At 36.8% G+C, this 25,524-nt stretch overlaps 1 protein-coding gene across 35 annotated transcripts in view; it reads left to right on the top strand.

Annotated features, from left to right (window-relative positions):
- Nucleotides 1-25,524, top strand: part of LOC114880753 (calcium/calmodulin-dependent protein kinase type II alpha chain) — a 94,158-nt gene that overhangs the window by 47,441 nt on the left and 21,193 nt on the right. For 14 of the 35 annotated variants that reach the window (XM_046285071.1, XM_046285072.1, XM_046285075.1 and 11 more), the window contains exons 7-12: nucleotides 1,044-1,222; nucleotides 1,721-1,843; nucleotides 1,981-2,064; nucleotides 6,869-6,929; nucleotides 15,326-15,415; nucleotides 23,462-23,518. In XM_046285071.1, the coding sequence (XP_046141027.1) occupies nucleotides 1,044-1,222; nucleotides 1,721-1,843; nucleotides 1,981-2,064; nucleotides 6,869-6,929; nucleotides 15,326-15,415; nucleotides 23,462-23,518 (594 nt within the window). The remainder of the gene's footprint in view (nucleotides 1-1,043; nucleotides 1,223-1,720; nucleotides 1,844-1,980; nucleotides 2,065-6,868; nucleotides 6,930-15,325; nucleotides 15,416-23,461; nucleotides 23,519-25,524) is intronic. The other 21 variants (XM_046285074.1, XM_046285082.1, XM_046285093.1 and 18 more) reach the window with 7 other exon arrangements.

Below are 25,524 nucleotides of genomic sequence, written 5' to 3'. Positions count from 1 at the left end.
AAGAAGAATACTTTTACGCTGAAAGTTTTGAGAATAATTATCAATAATTATTACATATTGCAATAATATTTTTGAAAATATTTAAGTTCAAATGTAGGATAACGATTGTAAATTGTAATTAATATTTCGCAATATTTTCTGGTGATTCTCAAAACTTTCAGAGTAAACTTGGTACAAGAACAAAAAGAGTTTCATTTAAGGTATTCGAAGATATATTTATGTAGCATTTTGTATAACATCTCTCTTACCTTTTAAGCCGTCGTTTTAGAAACACACGGTACATACACGGTATGTCACGTTGGAACGGCCTGGTTCGACTGGCTGTTCTAGTTTGTTTTATCGCGGAAAAGCTGTAGGAAAGTTTTCCATCCTATTGGAAAAGTTTCCGCGGGCAAAGTAGATTCACCGTTCTGAGATTTTCGCTACGGTACAGGCCGCGTATTGTGTTTGCGGTCAAAGAATCATCATCCTTCCCTCCTGACGCGCACATTTACTTTTCCCAAACGAGATTTCTCCATATTGTTCCACGGATTTTCATTTCTTTTTCCCCTCGTTTTCTCTCTCTAGCTTTCTCGATCATAGAAGTCGATGTTTCACGATGTTAACCGAACGTTAGTTTCCGTTCTTGAATAGTCGATTCGTCTTCGTCTGGCAAGTTTCGAACTGTAGATCGCGAATCGCCGTAAACGATTCATCGTCGCCATTTCTCGAGCGACACATTCGAAAGTTAGATCGTCAAGAGTTCTAGGACATCGACTTGCGTAATGGTCGGTCCTAGCCAACCGAACAGAACGCAGATAAGGGTGAAATTGGCCCCGATTTTCGTCGCTCCGTGCGAAATTACCCCCGATTCACGCGATACTTGCTGCAATTCAATGTTTAGAAAATTCTTGAAACGTAACCACCGAGAGATTGATATACAATCGCTTGGAAGATTCTATGATAATCTCCTTTCATTCTTGAATATTTTGCAAAGGAGCCTTCTTTTGGTCTAAATCAAACACTGATTTTCTGAGCATAAACCGAATCGATCGGTTGGATAGGTTTCGCCGGGACGCCCGGTTACCTCAGTCCGGAAGTCCTCAAGAAAGAACCATACGGCAAACCCGTCGACATTTGGGCGTGCGGTGTCATTCTTTACATCCTCCTCGTCGGTTACCCGCCTTTCTGGGACGAAGATCAGCATCGACTGTACGCGCAGATCAAGGCTGGATCGTACGACGTAAGAAGCAATCGTATTTACATACATATACGAGACACGATTTCCGGGGAATTACTATTGACCGATGAGAAGTTGACGAGCGGGACACGGCACAGGGGCAAAGGGAGCACAAAGGGGGCAAGTTGACTTCGTACCATCTCGCTTTGTCGCGAAGTCTCATTTTTCTTCTTTGTCAGGCAACGCGATTAAAATGCGTGTGCGTAAGGTGTGACTTATCGACGACGACCAATCGTACTCGCATTCCTTAGCCTCGTCAATATCTCATCCGTCAATAGAGTAAGTACTTGGAGGAACTCGGTCGATTCACTTTTATTCTCTAAGAGCGCATCTTTTCCCGATTAGTCTTGATTTTTTTTTATCGCATTATTTTATTAGCGTCTTAAATAACTTTTGATGAAATGTGATAAAAAATATAATCGTTCAGCGTGACAAGATACGACGGATTTATGTGTTTCTGGAACATTAAATAAATTTATCAACGTTGTATCTGTTGTCCAGTATCCAAGCCCGGAATGGGACACCGTCACGCCGGAAGCGAAGAACCTAATCAATCAGATGCTGACGGTGAACCCCAGCAAAAGGATCACCGCCAGCGAAGCGCTGAAGCATCCCTGGATCTGCGTAAGTAAAACCATACTTGTCGAATTTTCATTTATCATCGTTTAAATAGCAAAAGTAAAAAAATTTCACGCTAATCAGAAGAGAATTTGTTAACCCGAATTGATATTGATCTTTTTCTTTTTTCTTGTGCGTTTCAGCAACGTGAACGCGTTGCATCTGTCGTCCACAGGCAAGAGACTGTGGACTGTTTGAAGAAATTCAACGCAAGGCGCAAATTAAAGGTAAGTTCGTTGCTTAACGCAGTTTAATTAAACGATAATGCTTCCCTTCCTCGGCCTCCCAGCGATAGTTTGTTGGCCAACCGGACAAATAATTAGAGGGTGGATACGGGGCTACGAGTTTCTCAATTAATAGAATTCACCGCGAGAATATGTTGGTAACGTTGTAGCTGAACTACGGGTTAACTAGTTACACGCAAGTTTCGATTCGAGACATCGAGTGTTAAGGTTCGCCGGCCCGTTAAATGAAACTACAGCGCAACGTCTGTTGGGATAAACTAGTGTTTAGCGTTTAATTATTATTAGACCTTTGCCGAAAACTGACAGTGAACACGATCGATCGGCTAACAACTTGGAATCGATTTCCCTCTGTCCCGAACAAGTTCGAATGATTCATGCGGTTTCAGCGTTCTTTTATTCTGGACAAAATGATCGTTATTATATTATTTTTAACAATTTAATTTCATAACACCTGCACTTCATAGAAAAGGCTTATTTTATAAAAATTATAATACTATTCATTCTCAAAGCTAATCATAGTCTACCATTACTAAATTAATTTTTATTTATAATAGAATTTGCTTATAATAGAATGCTTCAGCTGTATTATCGTTTTTCTTTTTATTCATCGTAAGCATGTTTGGTAGAGGTAATGAGGTAATGTTTGATTGGGAATTCGTAGATTCCCCTACCTCGGTTCAGTTTCGCTTCGAGGCCTGTTACGATCGCAACTGTTCCAGTGTCATTCGAATTGTCGTCGGAATCGTATGTTCGCTACATGTGTTCTCGCGATTACGCTCACAAGGTGAGCCTTCGAAGTGCTTCTCTTCGATTTCAACAAACGGTTACGTGTCGTTAGATCACGTTGTTACGAATCTTTTGTACTAGTTTAATAAATATTTTATGTTTATTTATACTTGTGTAACGGGTAGATTCAAGTAAAACAGGTTGCTACTGATAATGGTATAATTATGTGATTATAGTAGAAGTTTACAGAGTACCTATATTCTACAGATATTGTAGAAAATTATTAGTGTCGGTAAAGTGTTCCATTCTTGATTACAGAGAAAAGTAAAAAGGAGAGAATAAACGATTTTCAGTGTTGAAAATTTTTATTTAACATAATGGCAAAGTTTCTATAATATTTTCGAGTATTTTCGAGTATTTTCAAATAGGTATCCTCTTTCTATTGGGAAAAAATGAGGAAATTACTTATAGAGTGACGAATCATTGAAAATATCAATAATTATACAGCTTATCTAATACGGCTAATCTCTATCTATGCATTAATCTCTGCTTTATATTATAAAAAAAATAAAATAAAAAAAAAAAGGAACACTAGTTACATGTCGTTGTTACATGTAAAATATTGATATCTTTTCATCAAGCGACACGAATGCCTTGAAGCACGAACCCGTTCGTCGTTCGTTGAAAAATTATAATTTATAATCACGATTGGGAACGACACGTGTAACTCATTAGGTAAACGCTTGTTCCTCCATTTACTTAAGTACGCGAACGTCGCGTCGGTCTGGCAATTAAATTTCTTTGCGTACGTTTCATCCCTGAATTACACGAGAACGTTCATTTAACCCTTTCTTTACTAAATACTAATATTTTAGATAGTTGATGTCAATTTTCGATACTAATATTTCTTGAACCGATATCAAATCAATATTTCATCAAGTTATTAAGTTTTCAAGATTTCTTGATTAAATTTTTTAAAATTTTCTTACTTTGATCAGAAAGTTTGATCAGTTTTCCTGTAGATAATTAATTTATAAAAAAACCTATGTGTAATCTTCTATTATTGAAGACTCATCTAGTAGTTTTATTTGTTCTAACACTCCCTCGAATAAAGTGATTACAACGAAACAGGGTGTATCGCTAGCTTTTTTTCGTTCCGTCGTACTATCGATGGATAAGGTGTACATACATACATAGTAGTACACAAGGTGGCGTCGAACGATCGTATTTCTTGTACGGTTGGCAGTGATTAAGTAAACCTCGATATCGACTACCATCCGTTGCAACGGTATTCGCATAAATAACGCCCATGAATACGCTTCTCTTTTTTTTCATTCGATCACCTTTGATCGATACTGTCCGAACGCGGTCGAGCAACACGGACAGATTTGTGAGACTTCAATCACGCGATCGTTCCATTAAGCCGAATGTAATTACCACTCGATCCTTAATGCTGGCTATTCGGAAAGGATCTTACGGAATTGGAGCAAAAGACACAAGTTTTTGTCTTATGTTTTACCTGTGGAACATTGAACTTCCGTGATCCGAAGAGGGAGAATCGTTTAATGTCGCAATTAGATTAAAATTGGGGCTCTCTCCATGGTCCGTCGTCCTAGGGTTAATCACTCTTCCTTAAAAAATAAGTAGGATATCGATTTATTCGCGATGTTTTCGTGATCACTTAGGGTGATTAATCTCCTGTAATGGAATAATCGAATTTCATTAGAGTAATCGAGGTGATGCTAATTACCATGAGATTAATTACCGTGATTAGGAATATTTCGTGATCGTTCGAACGGGTTCATTTCACGGACTAACGAAATAGGTATTAACGATTAAAGTAACACTACTAATATTGTTTCTAATAACAAAATATGTACTTCGATGAAACAATCGAAATGGTCATTAAAAATAATTGAAACAGTGCTGAGTAATGTTCTTTTTTTCTCAACTCTTCGGCACATCGTAAATCATGGTCAAACGTTTTTTTTCAAAGCTCGATGCTCTTCAATCCTGTTAATTACTTTCGTGATCAACTAATAGAGACTAATTTTCTTAATGGAACACGAGTTAGATTTAACGGTGCATGTTACAGCCAGATGGTACACGCGTTTGATTTTAATCAAGAAAGTTTTTACTATCAACTTTGCGTGAAACATTTCGCTGAAACAACATTCACGGTGTATGTATAAAAAATCTTGATTAAACTCATCGCAAAGTCAGCAGAAACGTTTCAAAGCGTTAAAAAAAAAAGGAACATTTCTTAATGCTATGAATAAATCACGGATCTTCTTTTGCCAACAATTAGTGTCGGTGTTTACTGAAAAATACGAGTGAAAAGTGTGCAGGAAGAAAAGTTGAAACTGAACCGAAAGTAGTGAAGATTCAACACGAATGAAATATGAAGGCGTTGAAAAGCAAATTTGCATTATGCAGGCAACAGGAAGCGACCATTCCCGAGGTATATGTATACTTACCGTTTCATCGCGTTGAATTATTAATCGGCTAACTTGCCTTGAGTTTTACTTAATATGTTAGTAGGAAAAAATATTAAAGAAAATTTTCTACTATTAATATTATAACAAGAACTCGAGGTATAAAAACGAAACGAACGAATACTTACTCATTTTTATTTAAGTATCGCATTTTCATTGTGACAATGAAGGCGTTAATGACGATAACACTTGTAGTATTTAATATATGAAATTTAAATAGTAGACAAGTTACGGTGTACCCCCGGACGAAAATAGAAGCTGGCCTCTAATCGAAATCGATTGTTCTGTACGGTAAACATTTGAAGTAAATATTTTCTGGATGCTACAGTGCTACGTCAAACGCGTTGTATCGATGCTCCTTTTATTAGCTGTATTTGCGTTCGTTCGTTCGTTCGTTCGTGTTTGTTGTATCGTTGCCGAGAAATTCACTGTTAAACAATCTTATTATTTATCCACGAATACTGATATTTTCCTCTGCGTATTCGAAATTTCTTTACCGTAAATTAAACCATTTTTTTCCTTCTTCAAAAATCTTGCCACTAGAAAATTAATATTTTTATTTTACAGGGAAAAATAATATGTTAATATTTTAATTTTGTATAGAAAGTTTTCTGGAGATGTAAGGTAATAACGGTGCGGTCAGGTAGACGATGGGTAACAGGTCGGCGAATGGGTGGCGTTTAATTTAGATAAAAGACACTCTGGACATGAATTAATGGCGAAAACGTAATCTATCGATCTGCTGTGAGAAAGGTCCGTCGCGTCGCGTCGGTGAATCGTGCTCCAGAGAATACTGATGAGCATAGAATTCTTCGAGCGTAAGGAATTATCGGTGGAAAATAATGGAGTGAGTGCCGTGAGCGAGTCTGAAGTCTTATCGTTCAATAAATGTAATAGAACGTACCGGATGTTGGTCGAGATGGTACAAAAGGAGCATTAAACGAATTCATGTCTATCATACGGCGTCGTTCTTGGTCGAGAAATGGACATGATTAATTCGTGATGACGTGTTTCATCTTCTTGGTCGTATGGAAATTTCTCTCTCTATCCTTCAGCAACGAAATCGTTCAACGAAACTGAATTGAAATTGCAAATTACACGAGTTTGATGCTTTGCCCAGCTCGATCTAAAGTTTCCTTTAGTTTGATGCTTGAAACTCGTTGCTTTATAGAAGCTAAGTAAATGTTAATTATATTATTTATTGAAAATTAATGAAACACTTGTTAAGAAATAAAAGTTGGAAGTGATAAGTTTCAAAGTTGGGAGTTATTCTACCGTGCGTCGTCGACTTTCCGGACGGATCCTTGGTATCTATATGTAGAGAAGCATGGTACGAGGATTTTTTGTATCAACAGAAAAATATAATAGACTAAGTTCTAAGTTCATGTTTTCTTAGTTTGTTAGAATAAACGAGAGTCTAAGCACCATGCGTCGCCGACTTTCCAGACTGATCCTTGACCATACACTGGCTCTTGTTTCAGCGTCACTAAATAATTAAGACCTTGACCGAACGAGAGTTAATTAACGAAAGAAAGACTAATGTTTGTCGGTTTGTTTGTTCGCAGGTCGCTATTCTGACGACCATGTTGGCGACGAGGAACTTTTCCAGTAAGTATGATGCACAGGGTAAGTACCTCCGGCCCTCTTCAGTGCTTCATGGACCACGACAGACAGTACTTTTATATCACCTATTAAATTTTACATCCCGCCCTCTGTATCTCTCTGTATCTGTCTATCTTTGCATCGGTTTCTATCTCTTCCCTAACTTTTTCTTTTTCTACCTGTCTTTTTTGTTTGCGTTCCTGAATTCATAGTCCATAAACCAAGCTCTTTCTTCATCCGTCTTGCACATCCCCCTGTTTATATACTATATATACATACATACATATAATATAGAGGTTCTGTTCATCAACCCTTTCGTTCTTTTCGAGAGGTGCTTCAGAACATGGCACTGTACGTACTTCCGTTTCACTTATTCAACAAGTTCTACTTTCGTGACACTCCTTTTTTTTCGGAAATGAATGCTTCAGGGTTGTTTTTCAATGAAATTTTGCGAATAGAGAATGGTATTGGAGTTGGTTGTTTGAAAAATAAAATATACGTTCAGATACCACGAAATGAAGCACCGACGATCATTCTTGCTCGTGCACCGAACGAATTAGACACCCGTTATGTTCATCCCCGCCTATAGAATCTAAATCTAGGCGATCGGAGCAGCGAGGTGAAATTGACCCAAAAATCACCCCGTACAATTATCCATTTCCATTGGCACAACCACGACGGTAGATCCTCGTGATCTTCCCCGATCTCCTCATTGCATTGGTTTGCTCCGGCATTATTCAACGAATTTCATCCTCGCTTGCTCTTGTCATTAGCAATAATCATCATGATTATTTGTTCACAAACCTCGTGTTACTATGTACTCATAGTCGATGCACTTGGCTCGCACTTCATATCCTGCAAGGACTGTGCTAAGTTACCCAGAAGGGAAACATTTCTTACAATTTTCCTTGTATCATAATATTTTCTCTTCATTGTCATTCGTTTGTTTCTGAAATCTGGGTAACCACGCGAATCGTCGCAGTGGACTCAAGCAGTTTTCTAATCATCGAACACCATATCGAGTCATGCTTCGAAACAAATACGAATTTCATCAAAATCTATTTAACACTTTGATGGTCGCATACTTTGTGAAATTTTATTTCCAACTTTTTAAGGTATTAAAATGACCAATATTGCATCGGTCGTCAAAGTCTTAATTTTCATTTGCTTCAGACAAGATGTCATTGATCATTCATTATTCATTTCATCGTTTAGAAGAAAAATTCATTGGAAGTTGAAATGGCAAGTGTTCGTTTGGGTGATGTTTCGATTTGAACGATTCAAAGTGTGAATTTTCAAAGGATTTATCATTTTTATTTTGAAAGGTAAAATTCATATAATTGTGTTTCTGTGTTGAAAGATTGTGTTAATAGAAAGGAAAAGAAAATAAATAAATATCAAGTACAACTGTTTAGGTCCACTGTCGAGAAGTGCCCACGAATGATTTATTGTATTGTTTAGTTATTGCTAACCACTCTGTAGCGCCTGTCGTATGGATAAGACAACAACGAAATTTGAAACACTCCCGTGGACCACTTTTTCTATTTGCCTTGCATTCGTGCCACATATTTTGGAACTATCTATTAAACTACTAACGCAAACATATTCTATATCTACAAATCACTCAGTTTTGGTCGTACAAGATAAACATTTGCATGGAGTAATACTTTTTAATCCAAATATTATATGTATAACAATATTTTTATAAAATTGATATATTTTCTTGAACAAAACCCATTTCTTCAACTTTTAGTAATGTGATTTTTTATTCAAGGAGACGTATCTAGAAAAAATTTTTTATTTTAACTTTGTATATTTTTGAAAAATGTAGTTTCTTTCGAATTCGGATTTATGAAATTCAAACGAGAAGGAATTTTCATCGGCGTGGCGATAAAGATTCAGCCGAAAGACCTCGGCTCCGAAGTGTTCCAAAATACGAAACATGAATGTTAAATCACGCAAATCCATGTCTGTATTGTGTACGTCTGTATACACACACGACACCCTGTTAGTTTGACTGGTGCGCATTTTGAATCTGGATGCTCGACAAAACGGCATAATCTTTTCATGTATTCGGATACGAATCGAATACACATCCGCTATACATACGCACACACATTTATGACAAGAAAAAAAAAGTTACCCTAGAATGCAGCATCCTCAGTTTAGTCGAGTAGATGAGCATCTTGCATTTCTGTGTAGAGACACGACACCTGTAAACGCGACACATTTACCCCTCCACCCTGAAAAGACAAGAATAATGATTTCACTGTTTGACGATCTTGTGTGTTTATATTTTCGTTGATTTTTCTTTTTCTTATTATCATTTTCTATTGTTATTGCAATTGTTTTCTGTGCGAAAAGACACATCGTCGGGGACACTTCACGCTCGAAGTAGAATCAGGTAGGACACGTTAGGCAATGATCACTTTTCATGGGTTTGTTAAATATGGATGCGAAACCTGTGAATATTTTTATTGTAAAAATGGAGAAATGAATTATAGAAGACTAACAATTAGGTTACTTTGATGTCGATGCAGGATTCTTGGGGGTGGAGGGATCTCGAAGGGTTGAAACGTGGAAGGTAACGTTCTGGCGTTGAAATTGAGAAAAAAAGAGGAAATTCTTTTCTACTTAAATTGATTAAAGAATAAAAATTATTTTTTCTAATTTTTATCTTTTGAGTTTTACCATTTGGGGAATTACATAACAGAAGATGTACAAAAATTTTTATTTCTTTTCATACCTTCTGCTATGTTACAAATTTCACAAAAGTCCATAATCTATCTATGAAAATAATTTTAATTCCTCCGTAATTAGAAAATGAGTAATTGGCAAAATTGAAAGAAAAATGAGTTCGCGATCGAACGTGCGAAGGAAACAGAGTAATTTTTTCGCAGTTCGCGTGTTGGTCGGCCTGTTATCGTGAAAACCATCAAATACTTTCATTGCCGTGTAACAATTTCCGTCCGGAAGTAGCCGTGGAAATGCGAGTTCTCGTCGCCAGCGTTGCCAGCAATTTGTTTCAATTACGAACTCGAAGACAGACCGCGATCATTCGTTTCCTTTCTCTCTCTCTCTTGCAATCCCTTTCGTTTTTTTTTTCTTTTATTAGGGCTACCTCGAACAACCGACGTGTAATTAAGTTCGAAACGCTGTCTTTCGTTCATCGATCGGCAGGCTGGAAGTTTAATTAAATTTATCTAATCGCTGTAAGCTCTGGATCTTCGAGTTACGACCATCTTTGTCTTATTTTACGACTTTCTTCTTCCTACTCTGCAATGGCTTTTCTTTTTGCTCTTTTTTTTTCAACCGTAATATCGCGAGAACGTTACCTTCCCACGATCTCTGCAAACGTAATTAATTAACCCTTTCGACGTTAAGTACTTCTTAGAACGACCCGCCGTCGGTTTTTACATCAATAGGAGCTTTAAGTATAATTACACACCTCGAAGAAAATCAATTGAAATTAGAATATCCTTTTTATTTCGTATCGTTCACCCGCTAGCTTTAATGAAAGGGTTAATCAACCCTCGAACGGACTGAAAGCGACGCGACTGATCGATACGGGGTTATTTTTGACTCGTTGTTCGATTTTATCTCGAAGAACATAATCTGATATTAATCATTTCTTTTGTAAGTCAACTTTTTATTTTATAAATGAAATGGCGTGTCAAAAATGAGCCGGTATCGACGGAGTGAAATAAAACGAGAAAGAACTTTGAAAAGGAAAATCCCACGGTTCATCTGGTCGTCGTAATTCGTTGTCAAGTCTGTCACGCAAAATTTTCTCCTGCTTATCAATCATCAAATCGTTCCTTCGTTCGTCCGTCTCGAATCTTTCTCCGAAATTCATGAGTTTCATTTTCACGATCTTCCAGTAATCTTCATTGCTTTTCGAACGTCTCCAGACGCGTGTATTTCAGCACGAGCGAAATCGAAACGACAAGTTCCTTGGTGGTTCTATCGAAATTCGATTTGGAAAAAAAAAAATGAAAAAAATCTTTCGATCCGTCCTGTATTTTCTCCATCCTTCTTAAGAACTAAAGCTGAAGTAAATATCATTCTTTCCTTACAAGAAGGGAAGAAGATACACCTCTGAAACGATCATTGATCGATCGAATTTGAGGATCTTATTATTTGGTGATTATTTTGTGACAGGAGAGAACTCGTGGCTCGTGTTGTCTTTTTTTATAAAAACAATTCTTTGATTTTAGAATTAAATAACTTTAATCATCAGAGACATGAATTTTACAAAATTTATAGAATTCTATTAATTATTTAAGCAAATGAAAATGATGTAGCATCAACGTACTGACGTTTATTAATAATATTAATTAAAATAAACGGATGTTTTGGTTTATTTTTGATCGAATTGGAGATCCTTTCTCGAAATGTTTACTTAAATCGTGACCGAGTACCTATATTTCGAAGCGAGATGCTGTTCAAACTCCAACTCAATGCCATCTCCGAATTCATCGAATCTATAAATTTCGAGGTTCGTCGACGAACTTGACGTGGTCGAAATTTACGCGAGAATTCATTTGTATAACCACGGTTGCTTATACAGGGTGTCGAAGAAGTTGAGGTCGAAGTTCAAGAAGAAGTAGATGTAGTGTCATCCAGTAGCAATAAACAGAAGAATTCTAATATATTTAATGAAAAAAATGAAGTTCTTGGAATTTGAGCTTAACTTTCGTGAACATCCTGTGAATTTGAAACAGCAAAAGAAGAAAAAATTTGAATTCATAAATTCCTAGTTCACAGATAATTCATGAATTTCGCGCTCTATTCGTGAATTCCATTCAAGAGAACGCGAGCCGGACGATCAATTCTGTTCTCTCTGTTTCAGTCTATCTTCCTATATATACGTACAATTATATCTCGTATCCTAACTCTTTCTCTTCTTTCTCTACCTATTTATTTATTCTTTCACACTCAACGACTGATTATTTAATTTCGTTGACAAGGTTACGCGAAGTGGGTCGGAGGTGCAAGAGCACTTTCCATTTTCTCAATCTTCCGTCGCTCTCTCAACCTTAGAGAAGATGTATCTAACCGATAAGCAGCAACGCTTGCAACATCGTCACACAAAGACACACGCGACATTATTTTAGTTGTATCTCACACGTTGTGAATCGAACAACTAGCGATGTGTTCGTCGGAAGTTTCGATAGAATCGTGTTGATTTCTTTTGTTATGCTGCTCCAAATGATTTAGCCACGCCTATTCATGACCTACTTATCCCCACTCCTGCTGTTTATGTTTCCCACTACTTCTATAGCTCCGCCTACTATGTATATCTTTATTTCGTTTTATTTTCAGTTTTGAGTTTGAGAAATCAATGATATCGTTTAGAATATAGATTCTAGATGATTTTAAATCTATATTCGTTATAGTTTTTATCTGATATATAATTTCATAAAGGTTAGCAGAGATGAAAAGGTAGGGGATTATAAAATGTTAATCGAAAACTTGTATAATAATTTTTATTCAGAAGTACAATATTTAAGGATTTAATAGCTACTCATCTACCTTTTATACTTTAATCTTAAATTTATTCAAATAGGCGATTGTTTCGAGCAGTATAAAGAACATGTTTAATAATAATCCTTAAAAAAGATAAAAAACAAAAATCGAAAGAAGAATCCTCCGCACGAACAATCGCGTTTCCGCGTCGCATTTGGCATGGCTACGCTTTCCGCTTCGCTTCTTTATTTCGTTTCACGCCTAATTGCTTGCTTCTCTCGCAAATATAGACACGTAGTACGTATCTGTTAAACAAGTGTTGTTCACACTGAATATCAATATCCTGAACTGTTCGAAATATTTCCTAACGTTCCTTCGTATCGAGGCAACGCATCAATCTTTTCCTTCTTCGAATAATTCTTCCATTCCTCTTCTTCATCATCCCTTGATGACTATTACATTATTCTTCGTCACACAATTACCGAACGTTTGAAATCGAGGAGCAGAGACAATTTAACAGTCCAAATACATATTCGAGGAGGAGTAACCCCCGAGAAATCGGGGGTAGATTTTCAGAGAATAGCCGCGTTGCCCCGACGGGGTTGCTCGCACGAGATAAGAATACACGGGTCACATAAAAGCCAGCGAGAAGAACGCGTTTCCCAATTCGCGAATTCAACCCTCCTTGAAAGTACACGGGTATTACACCTTAGGGATGAATTTCTCTGGTGTATTTATACTGGCGTCGGAAACCGACTGCCTATCCATCCTCCCTCTCTTCGTTTCCCACTTTTCCGCGATAAATTATACAACCACGCGTAGTAGACACGATTCACGAGCTTTGAAGTTTGGTATTACCGCGACAATAATAATTCTATCATACGGGGATAGAAACCCCATGTAATTCAATATTTCTCCCTTTCTATCGACAATAAAGGAATTCTCATGGGTGATACCTATTGTTCGATACTTTTTGATTTTGAATTTCAATAGATGACTTCTACCCTGAAAGTTTTGAGAATCTCTTAAACGTTTCCATATCCTTAGGATTTCCAAAAATAAGTATATGCTTAGAATGTTATTTTAATCATGTAAGCCCTTCACGTCATCTATAAATAAGTATAAAACTTAAAAAAAAAAAAGAAACAGAAAAAGTTATGAAGGAACACGTTTTATTATATGTATACCGTCCATTTGGCTGTGGCAACAATAACAATAACAGTAAACTACGAAAGAAGGGAACAGTAAATAAAATACAGATAAAACCTGGCCTGGCCTTTCTCGATCGCGATTCGCTGTACATTTGCAAAAGAACCATGATTTCCGTCCCCCCAGTGACACGCAAAAATCGCGCACGCAGCTCAGCATGCAATTTATGATACATCCTTTTTTTTTTTTATGTAAAATTTTACGTCGCTTCGCTGGCGCAGAACGAAGCCGTGCTCTCGAGAGGAGCTGCCTGAAGGTAAAGACGAGAGGAGAATCGTTGTTTTTTACCATTTTTTTCCCCTTGGCACCAATACATCATCTTGAGAGCATCGGCAGAGTTGCTCGAATTGATTGATCACTATTGTCTCGCATGCAGAACAGATTCACTTGAATGTTCAATTCCGTTGTAATCCTTTCTTTTTCTTTATCTTTCCTCTCCTTTCTCTGTCTTCTTTCTATCTTCTCTGTGGTTTGCGTTTCTCTTCAAAACTCTGTCTCTTCTCTGAAAGCTAGTCTAACCCTAATCTAATACTCTGCTGTATGTTACCAGAGATTTCAAGCTCTTTTCTTTTATATTCAGAATTTCTGAACCTTTCTATCTATTAGAGGATTTTCTGGGTTCAAAATTGACCATGGATCGACATAACGATATTTTTATGTTCTACCTTGAAGAATTCTAAGGATGTTCATTTAATTTATCTGCCTCTGGTCGAAACTAGAGTGAAAACCCAGTATTCATCGAGTGTTACGTCGATCCTGATTAAATTTCGACTCAGTTGACTCTTGGTTAACTTGTGCCTTCAGTTTCAAACTATACGGGTTTGGTTAGCGATCGAGATACACCCGTGCTAAATTTTGTTTCAACGAGACTCTTCGTTCTTAATAGAAAGATTAATTTTTCCCTTTCTCATTTCTTTGCCTGATGCGGGCTTTTGAAAAGAAACATTGATAATATTCATTTTCAAAATAATTGCTTTTCATAATTGAAATAATTATCACGTCGTCTTTCGGCTTCCCCGTTCTATTCTTCAAAAAATAGACACATTGAAAGCACACGTTTCTAAGCTTCAGTAGACTTTCACATGTTCACGTTTGAGAATGATCAGGCACCTATTAAAATAATATAAACCTTTTTCTTTTGCACTCGTCTATCTTGATCGCTAATCCCACTTGTCTTCTCTCGATAAACTCTATCGATTTCAAGACTCTGATCAATCCCAAATTCCTCCTAATAAGATCCTACACGATCGCCTTGCGCAACTGTGTGTGTTCTACTCGCTCAGATCTGGTTTCTCTAATCCAGTGCTGTTTACGGAAACCTAGGCAAAACCAGGTGGTCCTCTGTTCGTTCCCTTATCTACCCACCTGCACTTGCCTTAGGATTTAAGAATAGTATCCCATAAGTCTCTGAATACGTCCGTGTTAAGGAAATTTAAGTAAGGGACGAGTAATGGGACACTGAAGTGTTTAAAAAGACCCCCCCCCCCCCCCCCCCCCATTTATCATAAAATCTGAATGTAAAATCCTAAAAATACCCTCGATTCCCTAAGTACAGAAATATTAGGGAGACCTGATGGAACATCGAAAAGTAAGTGACCCCTGGCCCGTGGACAGCACTGTTCTAACAAACCAAGCAATCTCCTGTTCTGTCACACTTACTCTTCTCTATATCTCTATAAACAACAACAATTTTGCACTACCCCCCTGGATGTCGATTTACTGAAACGCTCTGCGTGCTCCAGGTCGGAGCATCATCACGAAGAAGGGCGATGGCTCTCAGGTGAAGGAATCGACCGACAGCAGCACAACGATCGAGGACGATGACGTTAAAGGTAGGACCACCCATCCTCTCTCTCACTCTAGATCTTCTTCTAGCCCCCTCTTTTTTTGTGCGTTTCGATTCCAATATTATCCTCGGTGTACTCGAGGATCGCCCCGGGAATGTGCACCCCGTTTAACGCCTCCTTTTTTTTATCACCCCACGAATCACGAACTTTTGGGGCCTGGCTGTGCGTTTACGGTTTCGATCTGTGTCGGTTTCATCGTGTACGCTCTATTTAAACAGGTTTTTTGAGATCCGGATGATTTTAGATCTAGATGAGGAGCCCTATGGATGGTACCATTGATGAGGATTTTAATGAAATTGGGATAAGTGATTGTTTTATTTTCTACATTCATTTTTCTATATTTTATTAAGTCTCTAAAAAGTCTATCCAAGGGTCTCCTCTTCTCCTCTTTTTTTGAATCATCCTGTGATTAAGAGAATTAGAGAGGCCCGTTGAAAATGAAAATTTCCAGACCGAGGAGCAACGTAGTCTCCGAGGTAAAATCGACGAGTCGCGATAGAAAACATCGATTACTCGAGGACGCCTCTCGATTCGACGCGTGTATCGCGCGCACACGACGAAACCGGAGCCTGTAGGCTCGTTAATTGTTCGACACCCAAACTGGGACGGTTAATTTTCTCGCAGCGAGATCTACTAATGGATTGAACATGATTTTACTCGCTACTTGCGCGGCTATAAATTGCATTTCAGTCCCGTCCGGATTCGAAACGGAACGACCTTCTCCGTCGAATGGACGAGCGAGACGATTATTATTGGTCGAATTTGAATTTCAAGAGACGCCGGGTCGTAGCGAACGATCGTCCGACGTTTTAAATCGACTCGCGACTGATTTTCCTCACACTCCGTTTTCTTTTCTCTCGAATTATTTCTTTGAAAATCTTCGTGTTTTTCTTTTTCTATTATCAGTAAACGGGGATATATCCTCTCAATAGAGAGTTTAACGGCTCGTAAAATGGTCGATAAAAAAGTGTTCTTTTTTTCTTTGCTCTCGTTAATTAACGTTTACGGAGGATGATTCAGGATCCGGTAAACAGTCGGCGGTTTCTCTGCACGATGTAACGAAATCACGGGCAGAGATTTGCGCGCGCATATCGGCCTATTATTAGAGAGATAATACTCTTGCTCACGTGCGAATCGATCGTTGGACAATAGCTCGAGTAGTTAAGTATCCCCCGCGTTGCTTTACCCCCTTCAACCTATTGCTCTCTCCAGCCACGAACTATCTTTATATTTGCGTACATCTGTGTTCCGATTAACAGTATATGTTGGTAAATCTGTTGCAGAGATTCGTCGATGACGCGTCATTTATTGCCGCCTATTCGATATTATGTTTACAAATGTTTTTGGAACGTTTGCAAGCCGTTGTATATCAAATGGTCGGTTTCAAAAATCCGTCGTTTGATATGCAATAATTATAATATTTCGAACGGTACATTTTGTATATCGAGCGAATCTCTGTTGCGAAATGAAGAAAAGTTCCGTGTATACTTTTAGAAAGTAGAGCTTTACTCGTCTCGTTACTTACCCATCAAATTTTATAGCGAAGTTCTATTCTATTTCTTTCTGTAGACGTTGGAATCTATTAACTTTCAATTATTTATTCTAATTAATACTAACGGTCCGCTCTTTCAAGTCGATCAAAAAACTATGAAAACATCCTGGGAATAGTATAAAATAAAATACAATCATCGATCGTACGTCGAATTCTTTCAAAATTCTATTTCATTTTCCAAAGAATGCATTTGATGTTTAAGAAGAATTTGAAAGCGTTAGAGTGCAAATGTTCATTGTCCTCGTAGGATCAGAGTTCAATGTTTCACTCGATGTGTCTCTGAACATTGTTTATCCTCGTACGACACCTGTTGGTCAGCTTTGAATTGCTCTATTCTTTGCGGTATCATTTCGATGCGCATATGTACATCGCCAGAGCAGAATTATCAAAGAGGATTTTTTTTTCGAGGATTGCACTTTCAAAATTTCAATTTTTCTGATTTTGTCGATATAACATTACAAATGAACATTAATTCTTTTTTTTTATTTCAAAAGTGATGCGCCATGACTTTGCAAAATATTCTCAGCTATTTTTAGGCTTTTTCTAACATTATACAAAATTTGAATCCAATTGGGGTTCTAAAGGTTTCGCACACGATAATTATATAAATTTTTCTTATAAATAAATGAGCGAGGATAATTAGTGGAAGTGCAATTCAACGATCGCCCCCCGGCATGCATGCAACCAAGTCTCCTTGTCACCTTACACCGAAAACACTACCAGACAATGGGTTTCATTCGCTTTCAAGATTCAGACGTTTTATCACAGAGTGGATTGATTCTCGAGCCAGACACAAGTACACTCGAGCACAAAACGGTAATACCGTGGCCCGTGTTGAAACAATTGAATTCAGAAGCGATGTCGTATTGTCGTACCTATTGTTGTTACGCTTCCTTCGATGCAAATCGTGATGCGAAACGATCAGTAATCAAAGTTTTGAAAAATTTTCATAACTTTGAGTTTCCAAGCACAAAACCCATTCTTTGAAAACAACGAAACATAATAAATTTTAGTATACCACAAAAAAGAAAAATTCATTTTATGAAAATATTACAAATAAAAATTTTTTATAAAATTAGCATTTTATTAACACTTCACACTGTTCTAAAGCATTTCTAAAGCATTTCTAAAGTTGCAAGAACATTTCCTCCAAAGAAACGATATAAAAATGACACTGTTCTGTGTTCAGTCACGATGCTCACAAATCCATAACACGCGATCGTGTCCCCAGATACAAATTGGAGCTTGATCTCTCTTTATCGTCTATTTCGATAGATTACAGACTTCATTTTGTACCCTGGCCGAGTGCAATTCGTAATTTCGTGGACGACATTAATCGTCCGACACTTCCATCGAACCGCTTTTGAGAACGATTACCCGCTTTGAAACATCGTATTACAGTTTTGCACATCGAAATGGGGCTTCACTAGAATCTAGGGTTCCTAGACGCGACTACTTCAAATGGCGATAGTTAGCACAGTTTTGGTCATGAACGATTTAATGGAACGTTTTAATGCACGCGTGTGATTTCAGTAGTATAGACTTAAATTAGGTAAGACCATAGGTGAAGTAGAAACGAATCCTATTAAATGAACCACCATGAGTGATATTTAAAAAAAAGAAAAAAAAACATTACCTGATCGGTATTTATTTGTAATGAATTTATTTTTAATTTATCCGATTAACACCTTTAAATAGAGGAAATTCATTTTTCAATCGGCAAAATTCCAATTCCATCGAATTTCTATTTTTATTATAATTCCTGTAATTATTAAATATTTTTAATTAAAGGAAAATTTTCTATTGGCAAAATTTCATCCTTAATTCAATTCGACTTTCTCTTGACTTTATTTCCAGGAAAATTTCATTTCAATCATACATCAATTAGCATTCTCGTGGACAAATTCTGTTGATTTTTCTTTATGTCGGTCGATTGGCGAATCGCGAACCCCACAACGACCAACCACCGTACACGCGATCGCTGTTTTCAGTATGCAATTAGCGTTGTACAATGAGAAAGTCACTGTTTGCGAGTTCGGATAATGGAGTGGTGAAATTACTGTGAAAGTTACCTGGAAAAGTTAAGGGCTGCAGAAGTAAATCGAAATCGCGAACCAGTATTCTCTGGAAGCCTATATTTATGATCGCGAAGGATTCGTAATTCAACTTTCAGGATCGATGCGTGTAACGCTTAATTAAATGAAATTTAGAGAAAAATCGAAGAGTCGATTGATTATCTGACGATGAATAATCGCCGATGCTTTTGCTTCTTTTCTATTTCCTCGTCATTCATTCAGCCAATTTTCTTCTTCTTTTTTTATTAGTTCTTATAGGTGAACGTCTCATTGATGGCAGTTGTTGCGTTCCACGTTTAGAAGCTTCTGCTTAAAAAGGAAATACTCGTTTCAATATTAAAATACTTTTATTATAAAAGATAAAATTGCTATTTTTTTATCATTTTTCTATGATATTTAGTATAGTATACTATAATTACAATTGTTGCAATTTTCAGTTAAAACTTTCCACTTGTTACCTGACAAAATTTACATAAAATTAAAAAGCAGTTCACAATTGCAAATTAAAAAGCACCCTACAAATTCTAGAAGAAACGAGTGATTCTCGTGTAGAGCAGCCATTAATCATCGTTTCTCGACCATCTTTACTGCTTCTTCGTCTCGTTCCTACAAAGACTCAACGAATGAGTTAGTATGCGATTAGCGAAGGTAGATTAGTTTTGTGACCACGTTAGAAGCATCGTCCATATTAGTGATCAAGAACAACACAAGAGACTCATCGTCGTAGAGAATGCAGCAATCATCGCACATTCCATCATGGTGAACGTAAGTCGGTATCAGAAAATGAACACCCTCGCTGGGATAACATTATTACTTCTTATTTCTATTCTTTTCTTTTCTATTTACTTCGTTCAGACACTCAATCACCAAAAGATTCTGCACCAAATTTGTCTTCACCATGAATTATCTTCCACCAATTCATTTTATTCCCTATCTGTGTATGATCTTCTATGTCTTTCTTTGTTTTCTACAATATTTATCACGCGCGAAAGATTTACTTAGAGAAAAGAATATTTAGGTTTACACACAATTGTCGTTTCACCATCGACGTGCCCCATCACAACGATACACGGTCCACCGTCTCTCCACGGTGTTATGGATTTATGAACACCACCCTTAAATTGCCTGCGCTAGATATTCTTCTACTTTTTTTTTTCATCCACCCCACGTGCTAGCAACCTATCCCTGCTCGTTTCCGCTTCGCGATCTCACGCACCGTTTCGCATGGCTTGCCTCGTCCTGCTTCGTTGCGCGAGAAGTGGTGCAGTGATTGAATTTGTTTCGAAACGTTCAGGTTTATAGCCCGAAGGTTGGAACCTTTAAAGTTACGCTTCTTTTTACTATCAGTTATCAGAATACTTTATTGTAGGTATTCGACATTTTTGAAAAATAATATTTCAAAGAATAAGGTAGATTTTCTAAAGAAGATTAAAAATCACTGCATCATTTATCCCCACCAAGTGCTTGAATTTAGTTTAATCGTTGCTTGTTGTATCCATTCGCTTAGTGCATCGACACCAAGCTTTCTTGAATGCCGAGTCGAGTGTTGAGAATAAAAAGAGCCGAAGGTACTCTAATCTCAGCGGTAGCGAGCGTAAATATCAGGGAACTTTGTTTAAAGTATCCACCGAAAGGAATCCCGATCAAGGATCATCTGAAATCCTGTCGAGGATTCATCGAATACACGCGAAACTCGATTCGGGAAAGAAAAAAGAAACGTGTCCCCAGAATCTACTCGTTTGTCCTGAAAAGTTCTAGGAACTCGACGACGGTGAAACGAAAGCTCGTTCGTCTTCGAGAACAACTGAAAAAGAAGAACTCTGTTCCTTTTTGCACTCCCTATTTCTCTCTTCTTTTTCAAAGAGAAAGGCAAAATAAACTGTTTGCTCGTTCAAGCACGATCCTTGGAATTTTTCGATTTCTCAAAGCGATCCCCCCCCCCAACGAGATTGAATCGACCGTTCGATATGCACACGCGTTTCCCTCACTGAGAGATTCGGAAGAAGATCGATTACGAATCTTCCTCGATTGCACACGTGCATCTTTTCAGCACAGATTTTTTTGAAAGTATGTAATTTATTGTACTAGGATTTTGATTTCTTTGATACTGTCCTGAATTTAAAGCGAGATCTTGAGCGGAGACTTTTAGATTTTTATTCTGGAACAATTGGTCATTACATAATAGTATAATGGTATTTTTGACATTTTTAACAAAGTTTGATATTGTTATCAAATTCAACTTATTTTTAATTTAATTTATTTTCAAATTAACAGGCTAAGAAATACTTATCAAATATTGTATAAAAAAAAAGTAAACACTCTATAAGAGACTATTACTTTTCTTTGACATCCTCGGTGTTGCGATCATCCAAATGAAAAAAAAGGGTACCAATCGTTCAACACAAAAAAGCAAAGGGTCTACCGTTCAAACTCGCTTCACCAACCTTTATCGTTTCGATTCTTCGACAAGAATGACATCCACTTTCTTTTTCTTCGCACGACTCCATTTGCCCACTTCTTTTTTTTTTTCGTTCTCTTTTCAAGAACATCCTACTAAATACTTTGAACCGATAGTACACTTGTCCGAAAGACCCAAGTACGAAGAGAACGAAGAATTTGCTGCAGTTCTATCCTTCTCTGTCTATACTTCTCTTTCCTTTTTCACCACTTTATCTATTCTATACATTTATTCTTTCGTTAGTTTACGTTAGAGAAAAGCTAGAAAATTAAGCTAGAAAATATACTTTCTTAAAATTTTCGCAGCTAATATTCGGCGTTGTTGCGAATCAGCTGATACTCCGTGTTAACAATCAAACCTTTTTTTATATATATATATAAAATAGTAAAGTATAATGTCACTATATGAACTCCCAAACGACGGTACTGGATCAATAATGATTTAGGCTAAAATTAGAAAATGATATGAAAAATGTCGAGAATGAAAGTAAGAAATGGAAAAGGTTCAATTTAAACTGTCGCTGTCTATCATCGTTTAAGGGTTAATTATGTTCACGGAGTCCAGCTATTTCGCATCGAATTAAAGCGGCGTCGTGCCGCGCGCATTTCGTAGTCGTTCAGAAAGCAACGAGTACTTTGTCGATTGGAATGGAAAAAGAATTTAATTGGTTATTGGATAAATTTTGCAGCAGGGGTAAAGTTGAGCACAAACAGTGTTGACGTTGCAAAACTTTCATCCGTTAATGAGTCCATTAATGAGTTTTTGCAAACGACACACCGTGCCCCGTGAGCCGAATGATTTTGTAGAACGAAGATTAAAGTAACTTGTGATTTTCCAAGTGCTTCTCGTTAATTTAGAATCCCGTGTTACCGAAGAAAATGTAGGAAATTTGTTTCCACTACTTCTTCTTCTGTACTTCTTTTTAAAGAAAACTAACGAGGGAATTTTGCGAATTAAATTTCCATTAAACTTTTGTACAATTGTTCGAGAATTAGTTTCTTTCATACCTCTTTTCCGGTGTATGTACTTTGACTTTCAACAATTTTACAACGTTTGCTGCGATGATAAAAATATAGAATGTTTCAAATTCAGTGATATACAGAGAGTGATCCAGATTTTTCATACTTCACCAACAGGTCGATGATATTTTTCTATACTGGCTTGAATAGTAAAAAAAAAAAAAAAATTGAATAAGAAATAAAATACATATTGACTCACGAATGGTTTCAAAAAAGAGAAAAAAGTAAATATGGTTGGTATGTACATTCTCATACCATAGTAAAAATTGTAAAGTAAATTAGTTATCAGATATTTTTGTTTAAAATCTTTAAAAAAACATTGTATAATCCTATATTCATATATTTTTTGTTTACTCTTATTATTTACACAGCAGTGGTGTGCAGAAATATTGAAACTATATGTAGGCTGAAAAATACGCAGCTTATACTACTTATTCTCAGATCAGTAGAATTGGTCAATGTACGATCAGACATACACTTCTCAGCCATGGTATCATTAATAATTGAAATTTCTATCAAACAGGGACACAAAACTTGTTATAATGTACAACATACAATCTCAATAACTGCAAAAAAAAACTATTTGTTAAATAGAAAATTATTGTTTATAAGTCTACATTACGAAGTAAGCAAGATGTAAACGATTTAAGCAGGGAAACATCATGAATTCTGATTAGTAATTTGGATAAAATTTTTTCGCAATTTTATTAAATTTTAAGAAATTTGCTTTTCAAGTTGCTTTCTGATTGGCTCAGACAAAATGGCTAGAGAAACGAAAGTTTATCTCGGGTTTCAGCGCGTTGCTATTCTCTAGACCTGTAAATAGGCGTTTTATTGAAATTTTTTTTTTCTTTTTTTTCTGCTACAAAAACGAATGAAAACTCTCGCATATCCGTATACGTGACGTATGTGTGTATTGTTGTACAGAGGATAAGAAGGGCGGCGTCGACCGGAGCAGCACGGTCATCGCCAAAGAACCGGAAGGTAAACCTGCACACCGAAGGCCAAGAAACAATACGTTTCGAGGCTTCACGGCAATTTTCATGTGTAATACAAACATGTACATTAACTGCGTCTAGATTTACGTATACGTATTCCACGTCCACGAAATTTACACAAATGGCTTCTCTTATTCGCGAATTGAAATTCATCGTTCATTGTTTCTTTTTGTTTGCTATAATTTTGTTCGGTGCAGCATTATTGAATATCGTTTGCTAGTGTAATTTTATGTTGAATTCATGTGTATTGTTTCATCGTTTATCGTTTGATTTTTGTGTCACTGTGTTGTATTCATAGTTTCAAGTTGGGAAGATGTATCATTAAGTAGATTATTGTTAAGGATTTATTAATATTATTATCCTTTTGAGACAGTTGGTTAATGCAAAATCTTCGAAACACCCTTCCCCACTTTGAACTATGATTTTTGCGTATCAAATGGCTGACTTTGGAGCATAGAAATTTGATGGCATCCAAGTATTGTCAAATAGCATTAATTGTGTATCAATTTGAAGCTTAATCTTAATAGCTTATCATTTAAAAATATAAAGTCGAATATTGAAAGCTTCTATAGTGCCCTTCTCGCCTTTTACTATTAATCAAAGAATCTAATTCTTAGTTTCGAAGAAGGAACAGAAATATTATAATTTCTTTGATTAATGAAATCTCAGAAAAATTACTTTTCTATTTTATTTATTTAAAATGTTGATTGGAAGGAAGAGGGAAGAGGAAGTGATTTCTGAGGAGGTTTTCTCGATGGCGAGAGGGGATCGGAAGCAGGTCGCGAATCGGAGAAGCCAACTTCACGAGGGGCTCAATGACGAGCTTCGAGCCGAGCTTTTGCACCCTGTCTGTTCCAGCTTCCGCTAACTCGTACTTCGGATTTACCGTCTCTCCAGCCTCCTCTCGTTCCACGAACTAATATCAGGACGTTGCGTGCATCGATTTGTTATTAATCTTAGCCCCTGCATCCTGTTACTGGGATTGATCGTGTCCCCTCCTACGACATCGACGATCGTGTGTACTGTTTTTTGGCCATAATTGGCCACGTTTTTAACACACGTTCGTTTGTTGATTTTAGGTAAGGAGAGGCATCTGGGCTGTGAAATGATTTTCAGTGAAATTTTATTTTAGAATAAAGAAAATATTCGATTTACAGCTTTTGATAGGTAATTCAATGATATTTTTAATTATACATACCTCTTTTCGTTTAATTATCTTCGTTTGTTCTGATAAATATTTCAAATGAATTAACAGAAACGTTACCTAGGTATATCTTTTCTGAAATAATACAATTTTATGTCAGTTAAACTATTAAAATTAGATCGACGTGTTTAATTAACAAACATTATAACTGCGATCTGGCTATATTATTCAATTCATGAATTGAAGAGAACAGTCTCGTTCATCTCTGATAACCAACGTTCATTCTGCATACAACGTATTGAATAATCAGTCGTACAAAATGTATGAATAATAAATATACCCTCGTATCGATTGAATACCAGCATATAATATTATGTAAACAGACCAAGCACCAGTTGTGGTTTTACCAAATCGGAAAACATATTATATGATCATGGAAAATTTCAGTTTCCAAAAATTGGAATATTAACCTACCTAACAAATTGACTCCAACAGGGGTAACAGTTACAAATTTAATTTATTCAAACGACAGGAGATAAAATTATTAAAAATATCCTATGAAATATTTGTCGATTTTCGATTTATCAAAAAATTTCACTGAAATTACCAGCCAACAACTCTCCAGCCAACTAACGTTAGGAACCCTAAAAATGTAGGGATCTATTTACGAGTAAAATCAGAAATTTCTCCTCCCATTATCCCCATACTTGTTTGCTAAACGCACACGATTTAGAATCGTATCGAGCGAGTTCCAACGCCGGAAGCCAGCAACCGTCTACGAAATAGCGAACGAAGACGTCTGATCAGACATCTAGTGGATCTACTGGTCGAGGCGAGTAGACAAATTA

Source organism: Osmia bicornis, chromosome 3, assembly GCF_907164935.1.
Source record: "Osmia bicornis bicornis chromosome 3, iOsmBic2.1, whole genome shotgun sequence".
Lineage (NCBI taxonomy): Eukaryota > Metazoa > Arthropoda > Insecta > Hymenoptera > Megachilidae > Osmia > Osmia bicornis.
The sequence above is the reverse complement of the archived record's forward strand: the minus strand, read 5'-3'. Positions and strand labels throughout refer to the sequence as shown.